The sequence below is a fragment of the Lygodium microphyllum genome, chromosome 9 (genome assembly GCF_053477565.2).
Source record: "Lygodium microphyllum isolate KBCC chromosome 9, Lygodium_microphyllum_v1.1.10, whole genome shotgun sequence".
In the NCBI taxonomy this organism is placed as follows: domain Eukaryota; kingdom Viridiplantae; phylum Streptophyta; class Polypodiopsida; order Schizaeales; family Lygodiaceae; genus Lygodium; species Lygodium microphyllum.
Window position 1 is genome coordinate 106,138,237 of NC_141143.1, and position 21,952 is coordinate 106,160,188.

Below are 21,952 nucleotides of genomic sequence, written 5' to 3' on the forward strand. Positions count from 1 at the left end.
CCAATATTGAATCTCACACTCATGGACTAGTTGGCAACAAAGGCAACCAAATCTAGGTTCAAGTTAGAGTAGCTAGTCTTTATATACTATGCCCTTTTACTTATTTTGCTGACAATTAATTCTAGTTATTTTTTCTCAAAAGTAATGTACATAGGCTATTTATGTTATGCTCAAGATGGAGAGTAAGATGTGGAGAAGGTAAACATCATAAAGTTGCACAAATATAAACCTTTGGAAGGAAGATTGAGGACTTTGCATATTGGCAAAATATGACCTTGATGCATCGCATGAAAATGTGTTAACAATTATGTGCTTGGTCCATATGTTCAAGGGAGTAACATATTAGATTTTTCTGTCTTCCTAATTATTAAAGAATTGCATGGAATCCTAGTGGATGAGAATTTAAGAGGCCACATTTTATTTACTACAATAATGAAGCTAAATCGAAAAAGTTAATTAGCTATATAGAATGTCAAAATTGCACATCAAGAATTGAGAAGCCTTAAAATTAAAAGTTCATGTTCTTTGGATTTCACTTGGACATACTTTGAATGTGTCATAAGGAAGATGCACATTACAACCATTCAAAGTTTTTAAATGAAAAATCCCCCTTGCTAGAGCGTGTGGCAATAGTGCAACAATACTCGACAAATTAGTCCCAAATGCATTGTGCCTTATACATTCAAAGTTTTTAAATGAAAAATTTCCATTGCTAGAGCACATGGCATTAGTGCAACAATACTTGACTAGTCCCGAAGGCATTGTGCCTTATGGTAATACTATCAAAGGTAAATTTCAAGCCCTTAGTTAAGCCTTGATGTTCATGGTAAATACCATTGCATGTAAATTGCAAGCCCTTAGTTAAGTCTTTGTGAGTTCATTCAAGATGTTTGAACAAGATCGTCCAGTACTCATTGAAGAGGAATACGTTTGCTACAAAGTGCCATAAACATGGGATTTCTACTACAATTTAAGATACATGCAACTAGACACTTTCCATGAATTACTTGATCAGATTGGTTGGACATTCTTCTTGGTTCAAATGATATATCTTATCTTTGTAAGTTTATTGACAACCAATAGATGAATGGAAGTAAGTCAAGGGAATAAACTCTTGAGTAACATGTTTACTCTCTTTTTGGTTTATTAATTTGTTAAACTAGGCAAGTCCAATTTATGTTCGATATACAAAAATGTTAAAGATTTTGAAGTGAGGCTTTTAGCCTTTGACAATACAAATAATTAGTAACAAAGGTTCACACCCTCCCTAAGGCCTCTTAAATAACAATCATTATGAATTTGATTACAAGAGATAATTTTCTCAAACAATGAGATGGAAGCAAGTACTAGCTATAATCAATAAGTGCTAATTTCAAAAGTTGTGTGCTAGGGTAATACTTGTAATACAATGGAAGTAAAACATTATTGTTGGAATTAAACTTTCCAATCTTGTGAAGCTCTTAGTATTTGATAAATTGTGTTATTGATGTTGCATTAGCGTTATGTAAGAGATTCCAAAATCCTAATCTTACAAGCCACCTTATTTACTTGGTGAAAGATTCTACTGACACGTTTTTAAGCTCTTATGATTATTTTGACTTTAAAGTGAGGGCCATAGATAAGCACTTTATTATGTGGAGGATAATAGAATTTCTTGCTTTGCAAACATGAATAGTAAGGGCCATAGATTTAAGCCCTTTGATCATGTGGAGGATAACAACATTTCTTACTGCATAGACATGGATAGTTCACTCCTTGTAAATTTAAGTTCTCACATGCAATTAAACAATGTCTTGATATAGAACTACTCTTAATACCTATATCAAAAGCATTGGCACAACATTTTAAGTATTAGGACACATCAAGGCTCGCCAAAGTTGGAGCTAGTACAAACAAGTCATTGAGCTCATCAATATGTTGTCCCAACCACACAATATTTGTATGGAAAGGATTATATTCACACGAGTATATCTACTGACATGCTATTTTTAAAATGTATGTGTCAATATAGGTACTTCCCTTTAACTAGGTGGGTTGAGTGGATACACCCTTGCGGCATGGTAAACATCCATGGTAAGTTTTGATTTATTTACATTTTTTATATATTTACAGCCATTAATGATACATATCTAGACTATTTAAGGGCATGTGAAGTTAATGTTTCTCATTGATAGAATCTCTTACGCTAGGTGATGTTTAGTACTACCAAAGCTATGGCCACAAAATGTGGAAAGGACCCTCCATTGGTAGCCATAAACCCCTTGAAGTAGAAGTGAAAGCAAGGAAATCCAATGAACATACTCAAGTAGCCCAAGTAGAAGCAAAAGAATGGGGGACCAATGCACAGGCTCAAGCAACCAAGGTTGAGGAGGCTTTTGATTATGCACATCGGGTTACGATCATGGACAAGGACTCCAAGATAATTAATTGAGAGAGATGGAGATGATAAATTGCTCCATCCTAAATAATTTGTTGACTTGAAGACATCGAATATTCTTCTTCTACCTCCAACAAAGGCATAGAGTCGTGAGGTGAAAGTGCTAGAGGCAACCTATCAAGTGAATGTCAAGATGAGGTCACAAATAGGACATAAGAAGGCAAGAAGAGCTAAAGAAAGGGAAGGATGAAGGTACAACAACAGTGAAAGACCATGGCACCTAGCAAATGAACAATATTATAAATGTCAACAATGAGAGGAGAAAATATATATTATAAATGTCAACAATGAGAGGAGAAAATATATATTATAAATGTCAACAATGAGAGGAGAAAATATATAGAACATTGTAGAAGATGAAGCTATCAAACAAGTGTTTAGCTTTTTCAAAAAATCATGACAATCTTTTTGTTTCCCTAGTAGATGATTAGTGCCAATTAAGGCTAGAAACTATAGATTTGGAGACTTTGACGAATCCAAAGCACACATCTCTATCACTATAATGTATGCCTCAAGTAAATGTCTATAGAATGTACATAGATGTAATTTTCACAAGTAAACATTTTCTTTGTTCTATGAGAATCATTAATTTTTCATGGCAATTGATCAAAATCCAAGTCACTCAAGAATGCCACCCTCAAATGCTTATGCTCAACATCCACCACACAAGATACCATATAAAAGTGATTGATATTCTACTAAATGGTGGAGACCACCATTATTGTTTTACCTTACCAATCCAAGTATCTCACTTAATGCAAAAGTACAAATAACCTAATCATTAGTGGATCCTTGTATTGCTTGAATTATACAAGAGGACAATGCAGACTATAATTTCTTCATTACATACACATAAGGAGCTAGGATGGTGAACATAGTAAATACCCTTGTTGATATTTTGCTATTATGATCAAATCTTACTTAATATACTTAATTGTGTACAACTTTGTATATATACATTATCCATTGTCACCAACTTACCATTGACATATTATTGAGTGCTTATACTAGAATGAAAAGATCAATGCTTATGTTGCAATCATGTATTTTGTGATAGCAAAGTCTATTGCAAATGAACAATGAATATCATCAACCACCTTTGTAAACAATCCCTTGTTGAAAATCCTTGTAGAGCTTGTTCCTCCAGCTTTTTACACATGCACATACTCTTTTTTATCTTGATACTAAACACACTAAAGAACTCTAAAAGATTGTTATATAATTTCCACTAGTCTTGTTGGCATACATCCTCAAAGAGAGCATTACACATCTCTAAAGAGATGACTCTTTGCCAACTTCATTCCAACATGATCAAGAAAAGGTTACTCAAGGAAGTCTCAATATGATTGCAACTATAATGGCTTCAATCACCCATGAGTGTGGTCCTTTTGAAACTTGTAGAAGTCATCCTACATTGCAAGTGTGTTCCTTCACCCTTCAAATTGTATTTGGCCAATATGTGAGCAAATCATAGTCATGGCTCTTATGATACACCAAATGATGAAGAATCCACATTTACATGAAATATAGAAGATATGCTAGCATTTAACATGCAAAGTTGACAATGGGAGATTATTTAGGAGTTTATAGTTTATCCTATGGGAGGGTAAAGAGTTTTCAATCTACCTCTCAAGCATAAGCTCATTATGCATGTATATATATACTACAATAAAACCTTCTTAATAGTCTTCTTCAAGTCTCTATCTTGAAGTGATTGACCTTGCCTTTCTACACAGTTTTAAATATAACAAGTTATTAGCATTTAGCACACAAAAACTTGATGATGTGAGAGTTTTAGGAGTTTATAGCTTATTTTGTGGGAGGGTAAAAGAGTTCTCAATCTACCTCTCAGGCACAAGCTCATTATGCATGTATATATATGCCAAACTAGAACCTTCTTAAAAGTCTTCTTCAAGTCTCTATCTTGAAGTCCTTGAGGTTGCCTTTCTACACATTTTTGAATGTCTTTCAATCATGATCTTCTTGGGCCTTCACTCTTGCTTGAGAACCAAGAACCCTTACTAGCATGTACTTCAATCCATTGGTTTTGCTCATCTATTGAGATAGATATGACCAAAGAAGATTGAAGGCCATGGTTCTTTGCCCTTTTGAACTAAATCATAATCATTTCCCATATGAGGGTGAAATATTGCCATTCAAAATTGAGGCTTCCTTGCCATTACATGACCAAATGAAGACGCACGAAAAATAATGAAGAGATGGTATAAGGCAATTATAAAACACCAAAAATAACAAGGATTAAGGTTCAACGATGAGGTCAAATTTCAAATTTTCCATGAAGAATGAGTATGACAAAATGTTTCAAAATGCAACTTACAATGAGGGATGAGGTATCTTCTCTCTCCTTTTCAAGTGTGCCACCATTATTGCAATTGAATATTTAACAAATCTTTTTCAAGAACATAGATCATATTCTAGGTAAAACAGAAATGTGTGTACAACATTTCAAAAATCATTTTTGCAACATTGCATTATCCCCACCTACCAATGAGCCCAATTTTCTCTCCTCTAAAAGACCCTTCAATGACCTCCAAAATCTCCTAATGCAAGAATACTACAGTAGAGGACAAATCAGCTAGATATGTTAAGTGGAGGGAGAAATGCATATAATGTTGCACAATGTTCTAAGATAATAGGGCGACACCATTGCCTCTTTTAACTACTAGGCCAAATCATGGAGTATTGAGGACCAAAGATGCCTACGACATCTAATGAACCCCCACCCCCAAAACCAGGCTTACATAGTTCCTCACCCATGATGAGCTCTAGCTCATCCTCACCATGTAGGGTGCGATATTGAATTATTTATTTACACCACACACAAAATGACTCGAGCCCAAAGGACTCTAACACAACTCTCTCAAGGAAGCAATGTGAGGCTTTGTATATGTCGAGGGTATGTCACGGCTATGTCAGAAAAAATTCTATTCTCTCTCTCTCTCTCTCTGTGCAAATGGACCAACAAGGCTGAATACAGTTCACGAAGAGTCCTGGCATTCCTTGCATTCAAAGAGTGCAGGGGCACGCCCTGCTAAATTGGGGGGAAAGAACTTCGATGTTCCTACTCCCAAGGCATGCTCAGCTGCTGTGCAATTATGAAAGGCGCTATCAACCCCTCCATTGGAAATATGTCGCAAGCATGTGTGTAATAGAACTTCAACAAACCTTACTCGTCCAGAACGGTAGTCCGCAAGACCCTAACATCTTGCACAGGCCTGCATATCGCCCACAAAAAAAAAGAGGGCGGGACTTATAATACGATCCTAGTAATAATGCAAACCAACCAGAGAACCCAATATTTTAATTAAGTATATGTGCGCAAAGAATCAAGATAGGCATTGCAATTAAATCGAGTTATCTTACGTATACTTTAAAGCCCTAAACATGACACATTAAACATTTGTTAATCATGCCCCCTTATACTATTGGAAGTGGCTGTTTCAAAGCCTCATACTCGCAGAGCCACATCCAATCAATTTGAAACCAAACTAACAATTCTAATTTAGTTCAATAGGAATAAAATCAAGCTTCTTTACCTTTCCTCTATTTGAAACCAAACAAAGTCCTCCAGTAAGTGCAAGTTTATATGCACGTTCACATATACAAAGCATTGCATCCATGTTTTGGGTTTTTTGAAGGTTCTTGGTGTGAAGAGAAGAAGCCTGTGGAGCATAGCAACATTGAACGGAGGGGTCGCCATCTTGGATTGGGGGAACCCAGTTCCATCACAGTGAGGAATGGATGGAGAATGTGCTCCAAGACAAGGGAACGTTGTAAACCTGTTCCTAACAACCATTCCCTAGTTGGAACACACCAGTCTCATTCCCCTTCTGGGAAGGGGCTGACGGGGACACACAATAAACACACTTTTTAATCATTTTACTTTGCCTTGGAATAGATCATTTGTTGTGCTCCTTCCTAACACTCTTAGCTCTCTCTCTCTCTCTCTCTCTCTCTCTCTCTCTCTCTCTCTCTCTCTCCATATACGTGTGTGTGTGTGTGTGGGGGGGGGCAAACATATAAAAGGATAGGATATCTATCATCCATACCTAGCTACTCACTTCTGATGGATTGCATACAAATAATTGGTATCAGAGTCGTCACTGTTGTTTAGGCAAACATTTCATGCTTCCAAGTAGATGATGAACCTACTGACTGATGGTGACACATTCCTTGCATTTGTACATCACTAGAGGCTTCTTGCGAATGATTTTCTTAGAAGATGCAGTTTCCTTCTTGTTCTGAGATTTTGCTGCCCGCTTTTGGACTTGCTCCTCAACTTTTTTGGGCTTAGTCTCCTATGGCTTGGGTGTGGCGCTGCCGTCCTGGTCCCACGGGTCCGCATGCGAAACACGCACAAGAAACATGGCCCACGGGCACCCAGCACCGCGTCGCGTCACAGCATGACCCCGTCCCGTCGCGTCGCGTTACGGGCCGTTACGCCCCATGATATCCCTCCCGCGTCGCGGTTTGCTCACAACACGCGTAACGCGTTTTTCTAACTCGCACAAGGGTAACTTGGCGCTTGGAGTCGCCGGATCGCGCCACGGAAGAGTTCCGGGCTCACAAGGATCCACACTCAACCATCTTGGAACACGGCGCCACGGGGGCGACACGGTTCATAACCCACCTTTCCTCATAAGAAGTCATGGCGACTCAAACTCAGAACAGGGGGCCCGGCTGCCTCGCTCAAATTGAGAACCCTGCACGCCGGGAGGCTAAAACGATGGTTGCTCCACGAGGCACGGCCTACATGGAGGAGGTGGGGAGACATGGGTTGCCCAAGCCTCACACTCCCTTCCCTCATACATACCCCCCCTCGATCGAATTCGAGTTCGCTCGAATTGAGTTGGTTCCCTACAAACTGGATCGAGGTTAATCACCCTGAAAAGGAGTATCATGAGGATTCATCAACCATTCGAGTTACCTATGGCACAGAGTTATCTTGAGCCGAGGCAGCGGTTTCTTCGGGCCGTTTGCAATACGTCCCGGGACCCCTTGCGAGATTCCCCATCCACCTAGCGCGGGAAAGAGCTCGCCTAAGTTGGCCAGATATCAACCCACTGGCCGCAGGTCCGACCTTGATCCGAAGACCAAAGAAGGGTCATACTTGCCTTGATTTGCTTCTCTCCTCATCCAGATAGTTGTTGCGCTGCCACCTGCTCCAGCTTCTGCGTCAAAGACACAACTGCCACTTGCATCCTTGAGTTGTTTTCTGAACTTGAATCGAAGTTGTCTCCCACCTTCCTTTTCCTTGGCAAATTGACTTGGTGTTGCTTCAACCAGGGCCTAAGCCGCATCCCAACATACGCCTCGCGCCGTACCCAAGAAGGGTTGTTTTTCCCCCAACAACCTGGGGCAAACCGTCTACGCATCGGACGCGCAAACGGCTCCGAGCCTCTTATGGCGAGACTAGCCATCCCACTGTAGAGGCTCCGCGGGAACGAGAGATCAACGCCATCGCCTCACGCATGGCTCTGCAGCAGGACTCCTGAAGTAGCCTTCCGCAGTAGACCGCAAGTGTTCCCCAGCATGTTGCCGCCCACCTTGGTTGGTTGCCGTAGTCGCCCTGGCCCCTGCTTGTACTCCGGGGTCGAGATCAATTGCCCTTGCCTCACGAAGGGCTCCGCCGCAGGAAATGCTTCCACTCATACGGGGTCCAATTCACCCGCACAAGCGTCTTCACCCCTGTTTTATGGTACATGCCCTTCAGCTTCACTTTGGGTCCCATACCCCACCGCGTTGCATCCAGACCTGCACTTTGGTTTGTGACCTCCTAGTCTCCACCTTGGGTCCCAGACGCCTTGGCTTCAACGTAGTCGGGCGAGAGTCAGGGCCCGATTTCTTTAAGCTCGCCCCAGGTTCACGAGCAACACTCTTCCGGCCTTCTCATAGGCCTTCATTGGTCCACTTCTCCCTTGTAGCTCCCTCACCCACGGTTGTGGCGTCCTGTCGTAGTGCATTGATAGCTCCACCCACCCACCGTGACATGGTCCCTTGCTGAGCCCCCGGTGATCTTGTAAATGCTTTCCACATATGAATATGACGTGTTGCCTTCAAGATGGGCCCTTTGGGTGAATCTTGTGTCATGTTATGTGCCATGTCGCGTTCCATGACGTGTTGAGGGGTCAAGATGGCAAACTTATGGAATGGGTCTAGTGCTGCCCCCGGGCCTAGACAGGGTCCCCAGGGGGTCCCGAGAGGGTCTTTGAGGGTTGGACCATCACATTGGGTAGTTTGAGTTTTTGGGCATGTTGTGAAACCCATAATAGATTATTTACTTTAGGACCTCGGGTACCCACCTAGGTGAGAAACGCCACCTTCTGTCTCCTACTTCACTCGATATACACTTTGCTTTGACAGCCTTAGGAGACAATGTGTTATTGTCAGTGCCACCTTCTGATTTCCCTTGTGTTTCCACTGATGTTTTTTTTTTTTTTTTTTGGGGCAAATTAAGTGTGGCTAATTATATTACTTCAGAAAAAATCTGAATACAAGGAAGTGCTCATGCTTGATAGACTAGCTGGAGCTGATGCAGAGTCACAGATATATCAAGTATACAAGCCTCTCAGGGCGGTCTAGGGGGGATGGGGGCAAGAAGCCATGGAGAGGGGATGTATCGCCATCTGGGGCTGCTTGCTTGCATCACGAAAGATAGGTCCAAGCCGCCCCAAGTGTGCATGAAATGAAAACACTCACTGGAAGTCGGAGACCGTGTAACCCGCTCACATGTGACCTGAGGAAGTGGGACATCGCCTCTGCAAAGAGTAAGAATATGTACGGGGTAGGGGGCAGCCCTACCAGACCGATCTCTCCGGTCGAAACTCCTCCCCTCGTCTGCCACCTATGAAAACCCTGTTGGTTGCCGATCTATAAAGTGCTGAGACCCCATGGATCCATGCCTCGGGGAAGCCCAACCTCACCATAGTGCCCTCTAAGAAATCCCATTCCACCCTGTCATAGGCTTTCTCAAAATCCAAGAGTAGTACGGCCATTCCCTGACCACTGTGTTGGGCCACTCTGTTGCCTCAAAGAAGGTGAAGACATTATCTAGGATGCTCCTATCCTGGACAAAGCCTATCAGTGTACCATGAATGATGTTTGGAAACATAGAGCAGAGTCGCCTACCAATCATCTTTGCCAGTGCCTTATAGACCATTGACAACAAGGTGATCGGTCTCCACTAGGATAGCTCCAACCGGTCACCCACTTTGGGGAGGAGACTAATAAGACCTGCCAAAAGACTCCTTGGCATCCGTCCAGAAGAGAAAATCTCCTGGAAGGCCAGTAGTAAGGGATCCTTCACCACCTCCCAATAGGTAGTGAAGAGGGCCTTAGAGAGGCCATCCTCTCCCGGGAATTTCTGCCCATCCTATGTATGGAAAGCCTCCTTTAGTTCCTTCTTTGTGAAGGGGGCTAGGAGGGAGCGTCCCATCTCTGTGACGAGGGACGTGACGTGACCCCAGACCTGTTGTCTACATCGTTGTTCTCTAGCTGCAGTTGTCTCCTGCTAGAAAAGGCGTCTATAGTAGCGAGTGGCAATCTCCATCACCTCGTCTGGGCTAGAACGAGTCCTCCCATACTAATCTCAAAGACTGTGTATTTGCTCTCCTGAGGTGCGGGACTGAGAAAAATTCCCTGCACATTGTGTCTCCTTTCCGTGCCCAAAAGGCTGCTGAGGTACGGAATGAGAACTCCGAACGCCTGTTCTCTAAGCCAGTAATGGCCGTTCGTGCGCGCACCTCTTGTGCGTGGAGGATGGGATCCCCTAGTGCCTCCTGTAGTAATCTTTGCATGGCTGCTAGGTCCCACTGGAGTGCTCTCTCCTCCTCCCAGCTTTGTTGCCTTACCTATAAGGCTGCCTCCTGGCAGATATTGCTCGACTCGACTAGGACCTCTGCAACTTCCTCTGCAATCCGGTCCCTTTTGCCCCACTCCCTGGTCCAAATCTACTCAATCTGTCTCTTCACCTCCTCCCTCCTATAGATCAAGTCAGGGATCCGACAGGATCGTGTGTCTAGGGGAGATGTTGGGGAGTCAAGTGTTAAGAGAACCAAGCAGTAATCGGACAAGGTGGAGCCCACCAACTGCCCTATTTGGCCTCCGCGAGAGCATCCTCACTCTCCCACATAAAACTTGTCCAATTGCTCTAGCAGGACTTCGCCTAGCTGCCTGTATCCCCAAGAGAAGTCCAACGACCTCTCCCTCTTGTGAAAAGTTGGGTCTCCCCAAGCATCGCGTGCTCCTACCGCCAGTAGGAAGACCTCCCATGCCTCCTGCTCCTCCCCAACCATGCCCTTGTAGTTTCTGCCTCTGCCTTGCTAGTCCTTTAAGGCCTCCAGGTTGTTGAAGTCTCCTCCAACAATCCAGGAGTCTACCTCTAGGAGTCTTGCTGCAATCTCCACCCAGAACTTGCTACGTGCCCTAACCTTAGTAGGGGCATAGACATTGAGGACCCTAAGGCACGAGTTCCCAATATCCAATGTGATCCATAGAACCCTCCTTGCCATGATCGTCTCGTGGTCTTGTACATAGGCGGTGAGGCTTGGGCCAATAGAGGTGCATACACCTCCACTCTTGCTATGGGCACCGATGGCGTAATCTGTTCGGGGGGCGACGCTCGTCCCCCTACTCCCTGCTGCCATGGCTGTGTTTGAGGGGCTAGTTGTGGCCCCCCTTGCCATCTCCCTCTTTGTCGTCTCTGGACCCATGTGAAGCCATCCGCATCCACTTGTGGGCTTGTCGGCAAAGTTGCCTTGGCTTCGAAGTGCATGCGCTCTACTACCAGATGCCCAAAGTCATGGCAACGCAGGCACTGCTTGGGCTGCCAAGTCACAATAACCTGCTACCTAAAGGAGTGTGTGTATGCCTCAATCTCTAGAAACATTGGTATGCTCTTTGTCTCTTTCACTGCTACCCGTACCTTTGGGACACTTGTGGCTGTCATTGCGTCCACAAAAGAGGCAGGAAGGACAGTGCCGAAGAGCCGTCCAAAGTCTTCCACAAGCTGGCGATACTCTATTACAAGTCCGGGGAAGAGTAGGGTGACCGGGTGTCTAAGGAAACTATTGTGGAGTGAGAATGCCTCCACTGTGAAACCACTGTACGAAGGGACCATGTAGATGCCCCCTTCGTGGAGGCATAGGGTGAACTGGCCACTAACTCATGGACTGCGTCTGCCAAGGTGAGTCGTACCATGAAGATTCCTTGCCCACGCAACGTGGAGTGAAGCCAATCCCAAAGCTAGCCTTGGATAGGGAGTATTCTACGATATTTCTACTAATATTGGGTAGACTTTCTTTTTAACCATGAAGGCGAGGGACTTGCTTAAAGGTTGTAATCTCTACTCTTGTGTATTGAGCAAATTTTCCAACGATTTCTTACTCCCCTGCTTGTGGGTGGTGAGGTCAAAGTTATTTCCTCCTCGTCCACCCCAAAATGAAAAGATGAGATAACTCACTCCCAGAAATGTCAAGTGTTTGTGACTGTCCAGTGTCCACATAGTCGACATTGTACTCACTTGGTATTAGAATGGTCATCCTGGGAGGATCTCCTTCCCAACATCTTCGTGGATCATAATTTCAACATTTTACTATCTCACGTGTTTGAATCATACCTCTACCCCGACTGCATCCAAACTTCATCCCAGGAATGGGCCAATAGTACACAAGGATCATATTGTCCACCTCATCATATGTGACATATGGATTCGTGAATTCATTTTCTTCAAGCGGTTCTTCAAAATAGTGTACGAGCACATTGCTCAATAGGCGAGTCAAAATTGTAACCGAAGGTTTGGTACCCCTGAAGCTTTAATGCCAGCCTAGCGTAGCTTGTCTTTGGTCAGGTGGGGTTGGCAAAGCCAATTGTTGAGGTCTTACTGTTGAAGGGTCCTCTATTTTGATGTTGATGACCAACACTGGCATACTGCAAAGTAAGGGAGCTGTCTTGGGGCTCTATAATTTTTATAGGAATTCTTAACCACCCATGCACGTGTGAGAAAACAAGACCGGCAATGGAGGAGAGAGAAATGAGACAGTGACAGTGAGTAAGCTGCAGCAAGAGAGTAGTGTACTTGCTGAGCTGGACCGAAAGGGTGAAAGTACAACCTAGTTTATCATGAGTTGACATGACCAACCTTCCACCAACTAACTAGAGTTAAGCTAACTTACTCTATTTCCTAATGTCACTAACTAAATGTCTAAGACACTAGGTATACACACTACATTGACACTTTTTAAGTGTCCACACCACACAAAATACATTGGGCATGCCCAGAATTACCAAATTCTAACACCCCCTGTAGTGCCAATGTCATGAAGTACAAGGATGATCAATCACGAAAGGGTAACAAGTTTAAGGACTTTTGAAAAGCCTCAAACTTCCCATGTGATCTCTCCTACATAACATTTCTCTTTGACATAACAATAATGCATCTCAAAACAGCCATGAAATGCATGAACTGCCTAGAAACAGACATTGTCCACTAGTAGACTGCCTAGTGTTTGCATCACCAGCCCAATCTGAATCACTTTAAGCCTGTAAGTGCGAGTCTCCCTCTTTGGGAAATAATATGCATGTGATTGAGTACCTTCCAAGTATCTAAAGATTCGCTTTATAGATTGCCAATGTGTGGTTCATACACTGTGCATATATTTGCTCACTTGAGATACTGCATACTGAATGTTAGGATGTGTGTTGCAAATGTTGGGTGTAAAGTCTCTTAATCTCCATAGGTATAAACATATATAAGTGTGAAAACACCCTTATTTGTACCCTAACATATAAATACATTTTATTCTTGGTGTACCGTCACTTGTTGGTACACTCATCTTGGGATTCACTCACTCTCACTCTCAACACTGCTCCTGCTCTATTTCTATCTCGCATTCCATTGTGCACTCATCCTAACAAACTAATATCAAAGCTAGGGCAAGGTGAGCACGCTTCCTGAGGTAGGCAATGGTTTGCCGACAGTGTTTCAGGCTCGTTTTTTGGTCACACAGGTCAGGTTGTGATCTTTTAGACACGTGTGTACTGGGCGAGGCAATCGACAGGTCAGTTTTGAGCGGGCGGACTACATGACAACAAGCGATAGGCCAGTTTTGACTAGGCAAACCAGATGTGACCACGCGACAACTTTTCAGGCCTATAGTAGTCAATCGCAGGCACGCGACGGCCTAGCGAAGGCCACGCAACAACAAGCGACTGCTCATGGTAGGTCAACGACTATCTTTCGTCACATTTCGGCTGTTTTTTTTTCGTCAAATTTTTATTGATTTCTGCAAGCAAACCCCCTTCTCATTGACAGGATTTTGCACATATAAGCATAGCTCTCAGATTTTTGTATATTTATGCTCGAAAATTTAGGGGTTTCCCCAAATTTGATGTTGTTCATGCGTAACAGTAACTAGAAATTGCAGAAATTGCGTGCATTGGCCTTGAAATTTTTGGGGCTTTTCATGTATCAGTGAAATTTTGCTCAGTTGAGCTGAATTTACTGACACACTGGTGCACATTTGGACCCAAGAAATTTGGGGCTTTTGCAAGTTTATTATCTCCCACTTGTGAGATTTTGGAGAAATTGCAGAGAGTTTTGGCGTTTTTTGTGTATCAAAAGTGCTTTTGGGCACATATGTATGTAGTGCACAAGTTAGGCAGCTCTTATTGAGTTGATGTATGGCTGAATATTCATGATGCAGCAGTCTTAGTGATCATTTGCAGATTTGGTATCATTGCAAATGTATTTTTGGTGATATTGCTGAAGTGGGAGTCACCTTGCAGTGGTGTATGCATGGAATGTATGCTGAAATCTCAGTTATATTGATGAAAGTCATTCTTCCTACTACTGTAGATATATTTGGATCAAATCTTGCTCTTAATTCCTGAAAGTTTGGGCTGAAATTAGTTGAATATTCAGCCTATTATTTATTGTCATAAAATACAACATTGGTACTTGGCACTTTGCTGAATAATGGCCACAAATGCTTTTAGCAGCAGTGACACTAAATCCCTTCTTGAAATCAAGAGGTTTGATGGCACTAGTTTTGATATGTGGAAGGACAAGATGCAAGGCATCTTGTTTCTCAAGGATTGTGATGACAATCACTTGGAAACCAAGCCTGCAGCTATGACAAATGAGGATTGGGCTAGACTCAACAAGAAGGCCATTGCACACATTAAAGTGGTTGTGTTTGATGATGTACTCACAGACATTAAGCGTCTTGATATTGCTTATGCCATATGGAAAAAGTTGGACACTTATGAAAATACAACTCTAGTGAATCAAGTGCATCTCATGCACAAGCTTGTGAACATGGAGTTGAATGAGTCTAAGCAAGCATTTAAGCATTTGAGTGTTTTCACAGGGATTTTGGGTCAATTGCAAGACTCGCAACCCTTCAATGATAAACTGAAGCCTATTTTCTTGTAGATGACTTTGCTTGATAGCTAGGAGTCTTTGGTTGTTTCACTAAGCAACAACCATGCTTTAACCTTTGATGGTGTTAGGGGCTCTATTCTCAATGAGGAGATCAGAAGAAAGTCCAGTGGAGAAAGCAATGGTTCCGCCTATCATCTTAGAGGTAGGTCAAAAAAGAGGGGTAATGCAAGAAATAAAGGCAAAAGCAAGGGCAAACAACAAGATGTTACTTGCTATCAATGTGGGTGTAATGGCATTAAAATCCCGATTGTCAGTACTACAAAAAAGAGCGAGAAAGAAAAAAACAGTAAGGAAAGAAAAATAAGGATGACAAGAAAGATGATGACCTCTCCCTCAAAAGAAGTTGCAAAGGAAAATGTTGTATCTAGTGTGGTCATTGAAGAGCTCTCTGACATTGGAGAGATACTTGTTGCAGCCTCATGCAATGATGTAGATGTTATGGCAGTAGCAGGTGATATGCACATCACCAAAAAGGAGGTGATCGATGCCTTACATTCAGCTCATGATGGGTTGTCCCAATCCTGGATAGTAGACAACAATGTCTCTTTTCATGTTACTCCCTCTTTGGAGTCATTTTCACAATACACTGCATCTTGCCTAAGCAAGGTTTACTTGGGCAACAACTATGCATGTGAGATAGAGGGTGTAGAAACCATTCACTTGGCCCTTGAAAACTGCCAAGAGCTGATTTTATAGGATGTCAAATATGTACCTAGCATAAAGAAAAGTCTATTGTTAGTGAGGCAACTTGATGCAAGAGGATATTTTACTACCTTTGGTAGTGGATCTTGAAAGGTCCACAAGGACTCTATGTTGATTGTTAAAGGCAACAAAAAGGAAACTTTATACTATTTGCATTGTAAAGCATTACTTGGCAAGTTTTTGGTTGTGGCTGAAGTTAACTCACACATGGAACTTTGGCACAAAAGACTTGGCTATATGAGCCAGAAAGGCCTTCAAGTTCTCTCATCTTTAGGAAGATTTGATGTAAAAGGCTTTGGTCTCGACTTTTGTAATCATTGCATATATAAAAAACATGTGAAGTCTCCTTATTACTCTGGTGCTGTTAAAAAGACCAATGCTCTTGATTTAGTACACTCTAATGTGTGCACTATGCCTGTTATTTCATATGGGGGTGCACAATACTTTGTTACTTCTATTGATGATTTCAGTAGAAAATCATGGGTGTATGTGTTAAAGAGCAAAAAGGAAGTGTTGGATGCCTTTAAAAAGTTTCGTGCTTTTGTTACCACACAGAAAAGGCTTAAGTTAAAAGCTATACGAACGGATAATGGGGACGAGTATGTCTCTAATGAGTTCAAAAAATTTTGTGAGATGCATGGCATTAAGAGGGAGTTGACAACCTCTTATAATCTTGCATCAAATGGCGTGACTGAAAGATATAATTGCACACTTTGTAAGACAATTAGATGCATGCTATCCACAACTAATCTCCTGCAACAATTCTGGAGAGAGGCTCTTAAAACTGTAGTTCATGTATGCAATAGCTCTCCCAATCGTGCATTGAAAAATGGCATTCCTGAAGAGGTTTGGTCTGGCAAACTTGCTTCATATGACTATTTGTGTGTCTTTGGTTGTGGCTTTTATGCATGTTCCTGTAAATAAGAGGACTAAACTAGACATGAAATCCATCAAGGGCATCTTCATAGAATATGGAGATGAGGGAGAGATGGGTTATAGAGTTTGGCTTCCTCGGGATAGGAAGATAGTATGCAACCAAGACGTAATATTTAATGAGGTGAAGTTGTTGAAAAATGCTACACAGGGTGACCTTGACAAAAAGAAGGTCTAATTTCAGCATGAACAGCCATCCATTCAGCAGCCATTAGCTGAAGATTAAGTTCCTTTTGATGATGAAAGTGAGCAACAACCTATTGTGCTACAGCCAGAAGATAATGGACAGCAAATAGATGCACAGGATGGAATAGGACAGCAAGAAGACATGCTGAAAACAAGTTACAGTAGCAAGAAAATGCTGAAAATCAACCACTAGATGATGGGGGGCACATACCTAAGGATGTAGGCCCATTGCTTGACAATACAGATCATTGGGTAAGAAGTTCTACACGTGTCAGAAAGCAGCCACACAGGTTTCAACCATCTTTGGATTGCATTTTATTGACTAACGAAGGTGAGTCTCTGACATTTAGAGACACACAATCATGTGAAAACAAGAGAAAGTGGAAGCTTGCTATGCAAGAAGAGATGAAGTCTCTGTATGCAAATAACACATGGGAGCTTGTACCTTTGCCCAAGGATAGGAAAGCTATCCCTAATAAATGGGTTTACAAGGTGAAATGTATTAATGGGAAGCCCAACTATAAGGCACATTTGGTAGCTAAGGGCTATACATAGAAGAAAGGCATAGACTTCGAGGAGGTTTTTTCATCAGTGGTGAAGATGACTATGCTCCGTGTTTTGTTTGCTCTCACTACATCCTTGGATTTTGAGTTGGATCAAATGGATGTGAAGTCTGTTTTTCTTCATGGTGACCTGGATGAAGATCTGTACATGAAACAACCCGAAGATTTTGCTATTCCAAGAAAAGAGCATTTGGTTTGTAAGCTGAAGCGTAGCTTATATGGGCTGAAACAAGCCCCTAGACAATTGTACAAAAATTTTGATACTTTTATGCTCAACCATGGATTTAAATGCAGTCATGCAAATCATTGTTTATACACTAATAAGTTATGGCTGATGGTGGAAGCCTTATTGTGTTGATCTTATACGTGGATGACATGCTGATTGCAGGAAAACATAAGGGTACTTTGAATACTCTTAAAAGGCAGCTGAGTTCAGCCTTCTCAATGAAAGATTTGGGGACAACTGAACACATTCTGGACATGCGTATTAAAAGAAATAGAGGGCAGCACTTGTTGTTTCTCAAACAAGACAAGTACATCAGCAAAGTACTTGACACATTTAATATGGCTGACGCTAAGCCTCTTAGCAGAGTTGATTGCCCAAAAGATGATGCAACTGCTAGTGCTATGAAGGGAATACCTTATACATCAACTTGTGGTTCTTTGATGTATGCCATGGTCGCAACTTGCCCTGACATTGCTCATGCAGTGGGAGTTGTTAGTAGTTGAGATACATAAGCATTCTCATGCAAATCCCCATTTAAGAATGTTGTTTTAATATCCAACTGACGTACTTTCCAACCATAATGTGTACCCATCGCAATCGCACATCTCACTGTACTTATACAAGATGTAGAAACAAAAGTTTCCTCATAATCTATGCCTTTCTTCTGCGCATAGTCTTTTGCTACCAATTGTGCCTTGCACTTGTCAATTGTACCATGAGTTTTACGTTTGAGTTTGAAAACCCACTTAGTGCCAATGGTCTTCTTGCAAGGTGGTAGATCCATAAGATCCCATGCGAAGTTAGTAACAATGGAGACCAACTCTTGCATGGCCTGTATATCCAATCCACATCTTGCTAAGCTTCGTCCAAGGAAGAAGACTTATCATCATCCAATAGTAAGCTCATAAACACGTGCTCATCACAATCATCTACTTCCCTTATATCAACCAAATGTGTCTCCCTTTGTCATGTGCTGCATGTTTGATAGCCCTTCGAGTGCGCTAAGGTAATGGGGCATCCATTTTACTCTCCTAGAGAGTTTGTAACAGCCATCTCAGGACTGTTTTTGCTGCATTTACAGCAGCCCTTTCATGCTAAACTACTACCTCCATTGCATGTGGCAAACCCTCATCAATACACTGCTGTTTGGGAGCATATGGAGCAGCAACAACTTGCTGTAATAGGTCTGTTTTGCCATTTACAGCAGGCACAGACTCCAAAGAAAATGGTAAAAGGCCTTTAAAAACATCACTACTGACAAACACCTTCTTTATGTGTGGGTTATACATGCAATATCCTTTGCTTTTCGAACTGTAGCAAATAAAAATGCATTTTACAGCCTTATCATCGCTTCCTACGAAGCTCTTTCAGAACATGTGCGTAGACTATGCAACCAAATACCCAAAAGTAGTCAACTTTGGATTTCTTGCCATATCAACCTTTGAACCGTGTGATCATCTTCAAAGCTTTTGTAGGTGCCCGATTCAATACATGATTGGCACATTGAAGCCCTTCTAACCAAAATTTATGTGGCAGCCCCTTGTTTTTCAACATACAAATCATTTCTATGAGAGTGTAATTCTTTCTTTCAACAACTCCATTTTGCTGTGAAGTCATTCCTACAATGGTGTAATGCCACCATCCATCAAATATATCTGTGCAAAGTGTCTGAACTTTTAAACTAGTTTCAACTTCAAGCTTTGCCACAAGATGTTTAAAATGCATGAATACATCAAATTTAGCATTCAATCCATACACCTATGTATACCTCAAATAGTCATCAATGAATGTAACAAAGTAAAGATGACCCCCTAGTCCACATGTCCTCATGGGACCACAAACTTCAGAGTAAATAAGCTACATTTTTCGGACAGCAAGCATTGCACTATCCTTTTTGAAGGGAAACCTGTGCATCTTGGCCAAAATATATCCCATGCATGCATGAGGAGGTGAAGTCTCCACAGGAGGCAATGGAGACAATGCATTTACCATATGATACCTTTGAAGGGTCATCAAACTCCCAAAGCTCCGCATTCTGCATAGTGGACATAAGACTAGTGACTACTAGAGCATCATGAGACTATCGGTCATAAGTGTCTAATAAGAATAGACCTTTGTACAAGGTGCCGAACAACCTGAGTGTATAATCCATATCTCTATCTCTGACAATATATTTGTCATCCTCAAAGATGACCTAAAAGCCATGTTTATTGAAGGTAGAAATAGAAAAGTTCTTTGTAATGCCAAGCATAAACAATATATCTAGAAGCATGAAGTCTGAACCATTTGTACCAGTAATAGCGATGGTCCCGATGCCACAAATTGTTTGCACATGTGACACGCTTGCCAATAGGGACTGAATGCAAAGAAGCAAGCAAGCACTTCCTGAAAGTGATGTGCTTTGAAACACCACTATCAAAATCCCATGTTTGTTGCATCTTAGCAGTATCAAATGTTGAATTAGCCATAGAAGAATCATAACTACATGTGAGAAATGCATAATCCTCCTCTACCAAGTTGACTAAAGCACCACCATCTGCCAATTTGTTGCCTGATATCTCTTAGATAGCCAAACGGGACTCTTTCTTCTTCTCCTTGGTCAATCTCTCTCGAGACTCATCAATATAGTGACCACGCTTCTTGCGATAATGGTATTTTCCCTTCTTTTTAGACTTATCTAAGTCTTGAACAACCTTGTTTGATGGCTGTTCAGCATCACCCTTTTGTTGATATTTTTTGCATTTTACATAGCTTTACCCTTGCCTTTAAGCTTGGAAACCATAGCCACATTACCTAAACACAATGCAATATTCTTTTGAGTTTGCTCTTTTTGCAACAAGAGACCTTTCAACCCCACAAAAGTAAGGGGCTGCTGCCCCCTCCTCAGTCACAACATCAAAGAGGGGTGAAAACCAAGTTATGACTTTGGAAGAGAGTTCAATGTGATGTTCACCAATTCAGCATCTTAAATAATCTCATCAACATTAAGTAGTTGCTCACACAAATCTTGTATATGAGTAAGGAGATCCGTCATGCTATCACCCTCATCCATGTTTACATTTGCTAACTCTCTGCAAAGATAGAAGATCCTAGCCTCATTGCGGGCAGCACACATACACTCAAGTATGTCCCATGCTGATTTGGAGGTCTTGCAAGACCGAATATGCAAAATGATAGCCCTTTTGATTAACGATACTATCAAAGAAAGTGCATGAGAACCCTTCGAATCCCGTTTCCTCTAATCCTCCTAGGAGGGGGAGGAGGGGCAATAACACCAGCACCGACAACCTATCCTTGTGCGTGACACTAAGGGGTTTGAGGTGTGAGACCTCCTAGTCGCTGCAAGTCACCTATAACATAGTTCCACAAGTCCTTCGCAACAAGAAGGTTGTGGATCATAAAACTCCACAATGGGTAGTTGGATACATCAAGCTTGTCCCCTTGAGGGAGGACACCAAGGATGTTGTTTTGATCATTGTTTCCTTGGCATGCCATATTGTTAGGAATGAGAAAATACTTCGATGTTGAAATATAGTGTGTGTACTCCTCAAAGTACCAAAAATCCCTCAGGATTATCAAACAAGTGCCAAAGTGTGCACAATGTCACCCAAAATAGCACTCAGCCATCATAATAACAGCAATGCATTGCACTACTCTAATAACAACAATGCACTACACTACTGTAATACACCTGCCGTAAAATGTGTACCCAAAAATTTACAAATTCCAACAATTTAATACTGATTCTCACCAAAATTTCTGAATTTCCCCCAAATTTACTTTTCAATTTGTTTGTAGCAATAATTAAATGCTGCTGTACCACTAATTTTCTGCCTTGGGATGCGTACAAGGAAAACCTCCAAATTTCTTCTTGAAATTTTAAAGAAATTGATGAATGTTTTAACTTATAGCTCAAATTTCTGCAAAATTGCACCTCGAGATGCATGCTAGTAGGGAGCAGGAGCCAAAATTTGCTTCGGGATGCATGCTGGAGCTTCTATACCAAAAAACCCCAAATTTATTGCACAAATCTAGTGGAAATCGTGCAATGTCAACTTTCCTAGCCTTGAATTGCGCAGAAGAGGCTGATTTAGTCGAAAGCCCCAAATGTTAGGTACCTCAGGATGCTCGCATAATCGTCAATGCCTTCGAGATTCGTTGGTGGCTCAACCAGTTAAGTGGGCAAGGGCGGAGGCACCACTAGAACAAAGGTGGCACAAATGACAGGTGGCGTTGCAGGTGGCAATGCTACAGACAGGTGGTGTTGCAGGTAGTGGTGGCTGGAGTAGGGCAACGGGAGGTCAAGTGGCGTTGCAGGTGGCAATGCTACAGACAAGTGGTGTTGCAGGTAGTGGTGGCTGGAGTAGGGCAACGGGAGGTCAAGTTGAGAGCAAGTGTCTATAGCCATAGGGCATAAGGGTGGCACATATGGTGCATGGGAC

At 42.1% G+C, this 21,952-nt stretch overlaps 1 protein-coding gene across 2 annotated transcripts in view; it reads right to left on the minus strand.

Annotated features, from left to right (window-relative positions):
- Nucleotides 1–3,494: 3,494 nt before the first annotated feature.
- LOC148031392 (Cyclophilin-like peptidyl-prolyl cis-trans isomerase family protein) overlaps nt 3,495–21,952 on the minus strand; it is an 84,833-nt gene continuing 66,375 nt past the window's right edge. Inside the window, exon 6 of one of the 2 annotated variants that reach the window (XM_087685745.1) lies at nt 3,495–3,872. In XM_087685745.1, the coding sequence (XP_087541871.1) occupies nt 3,842–3,872 (31 nt within the window). In that variant the 3' untranslated portion in view covers nt 3,495–3,841. Of the gene's footprint in view, nt 3,873–4,821; nt 5,674–21,952 lie in introns of those variants that run through there. The other variant, XM_087685744.1, reaches the window with a different exon arrangement.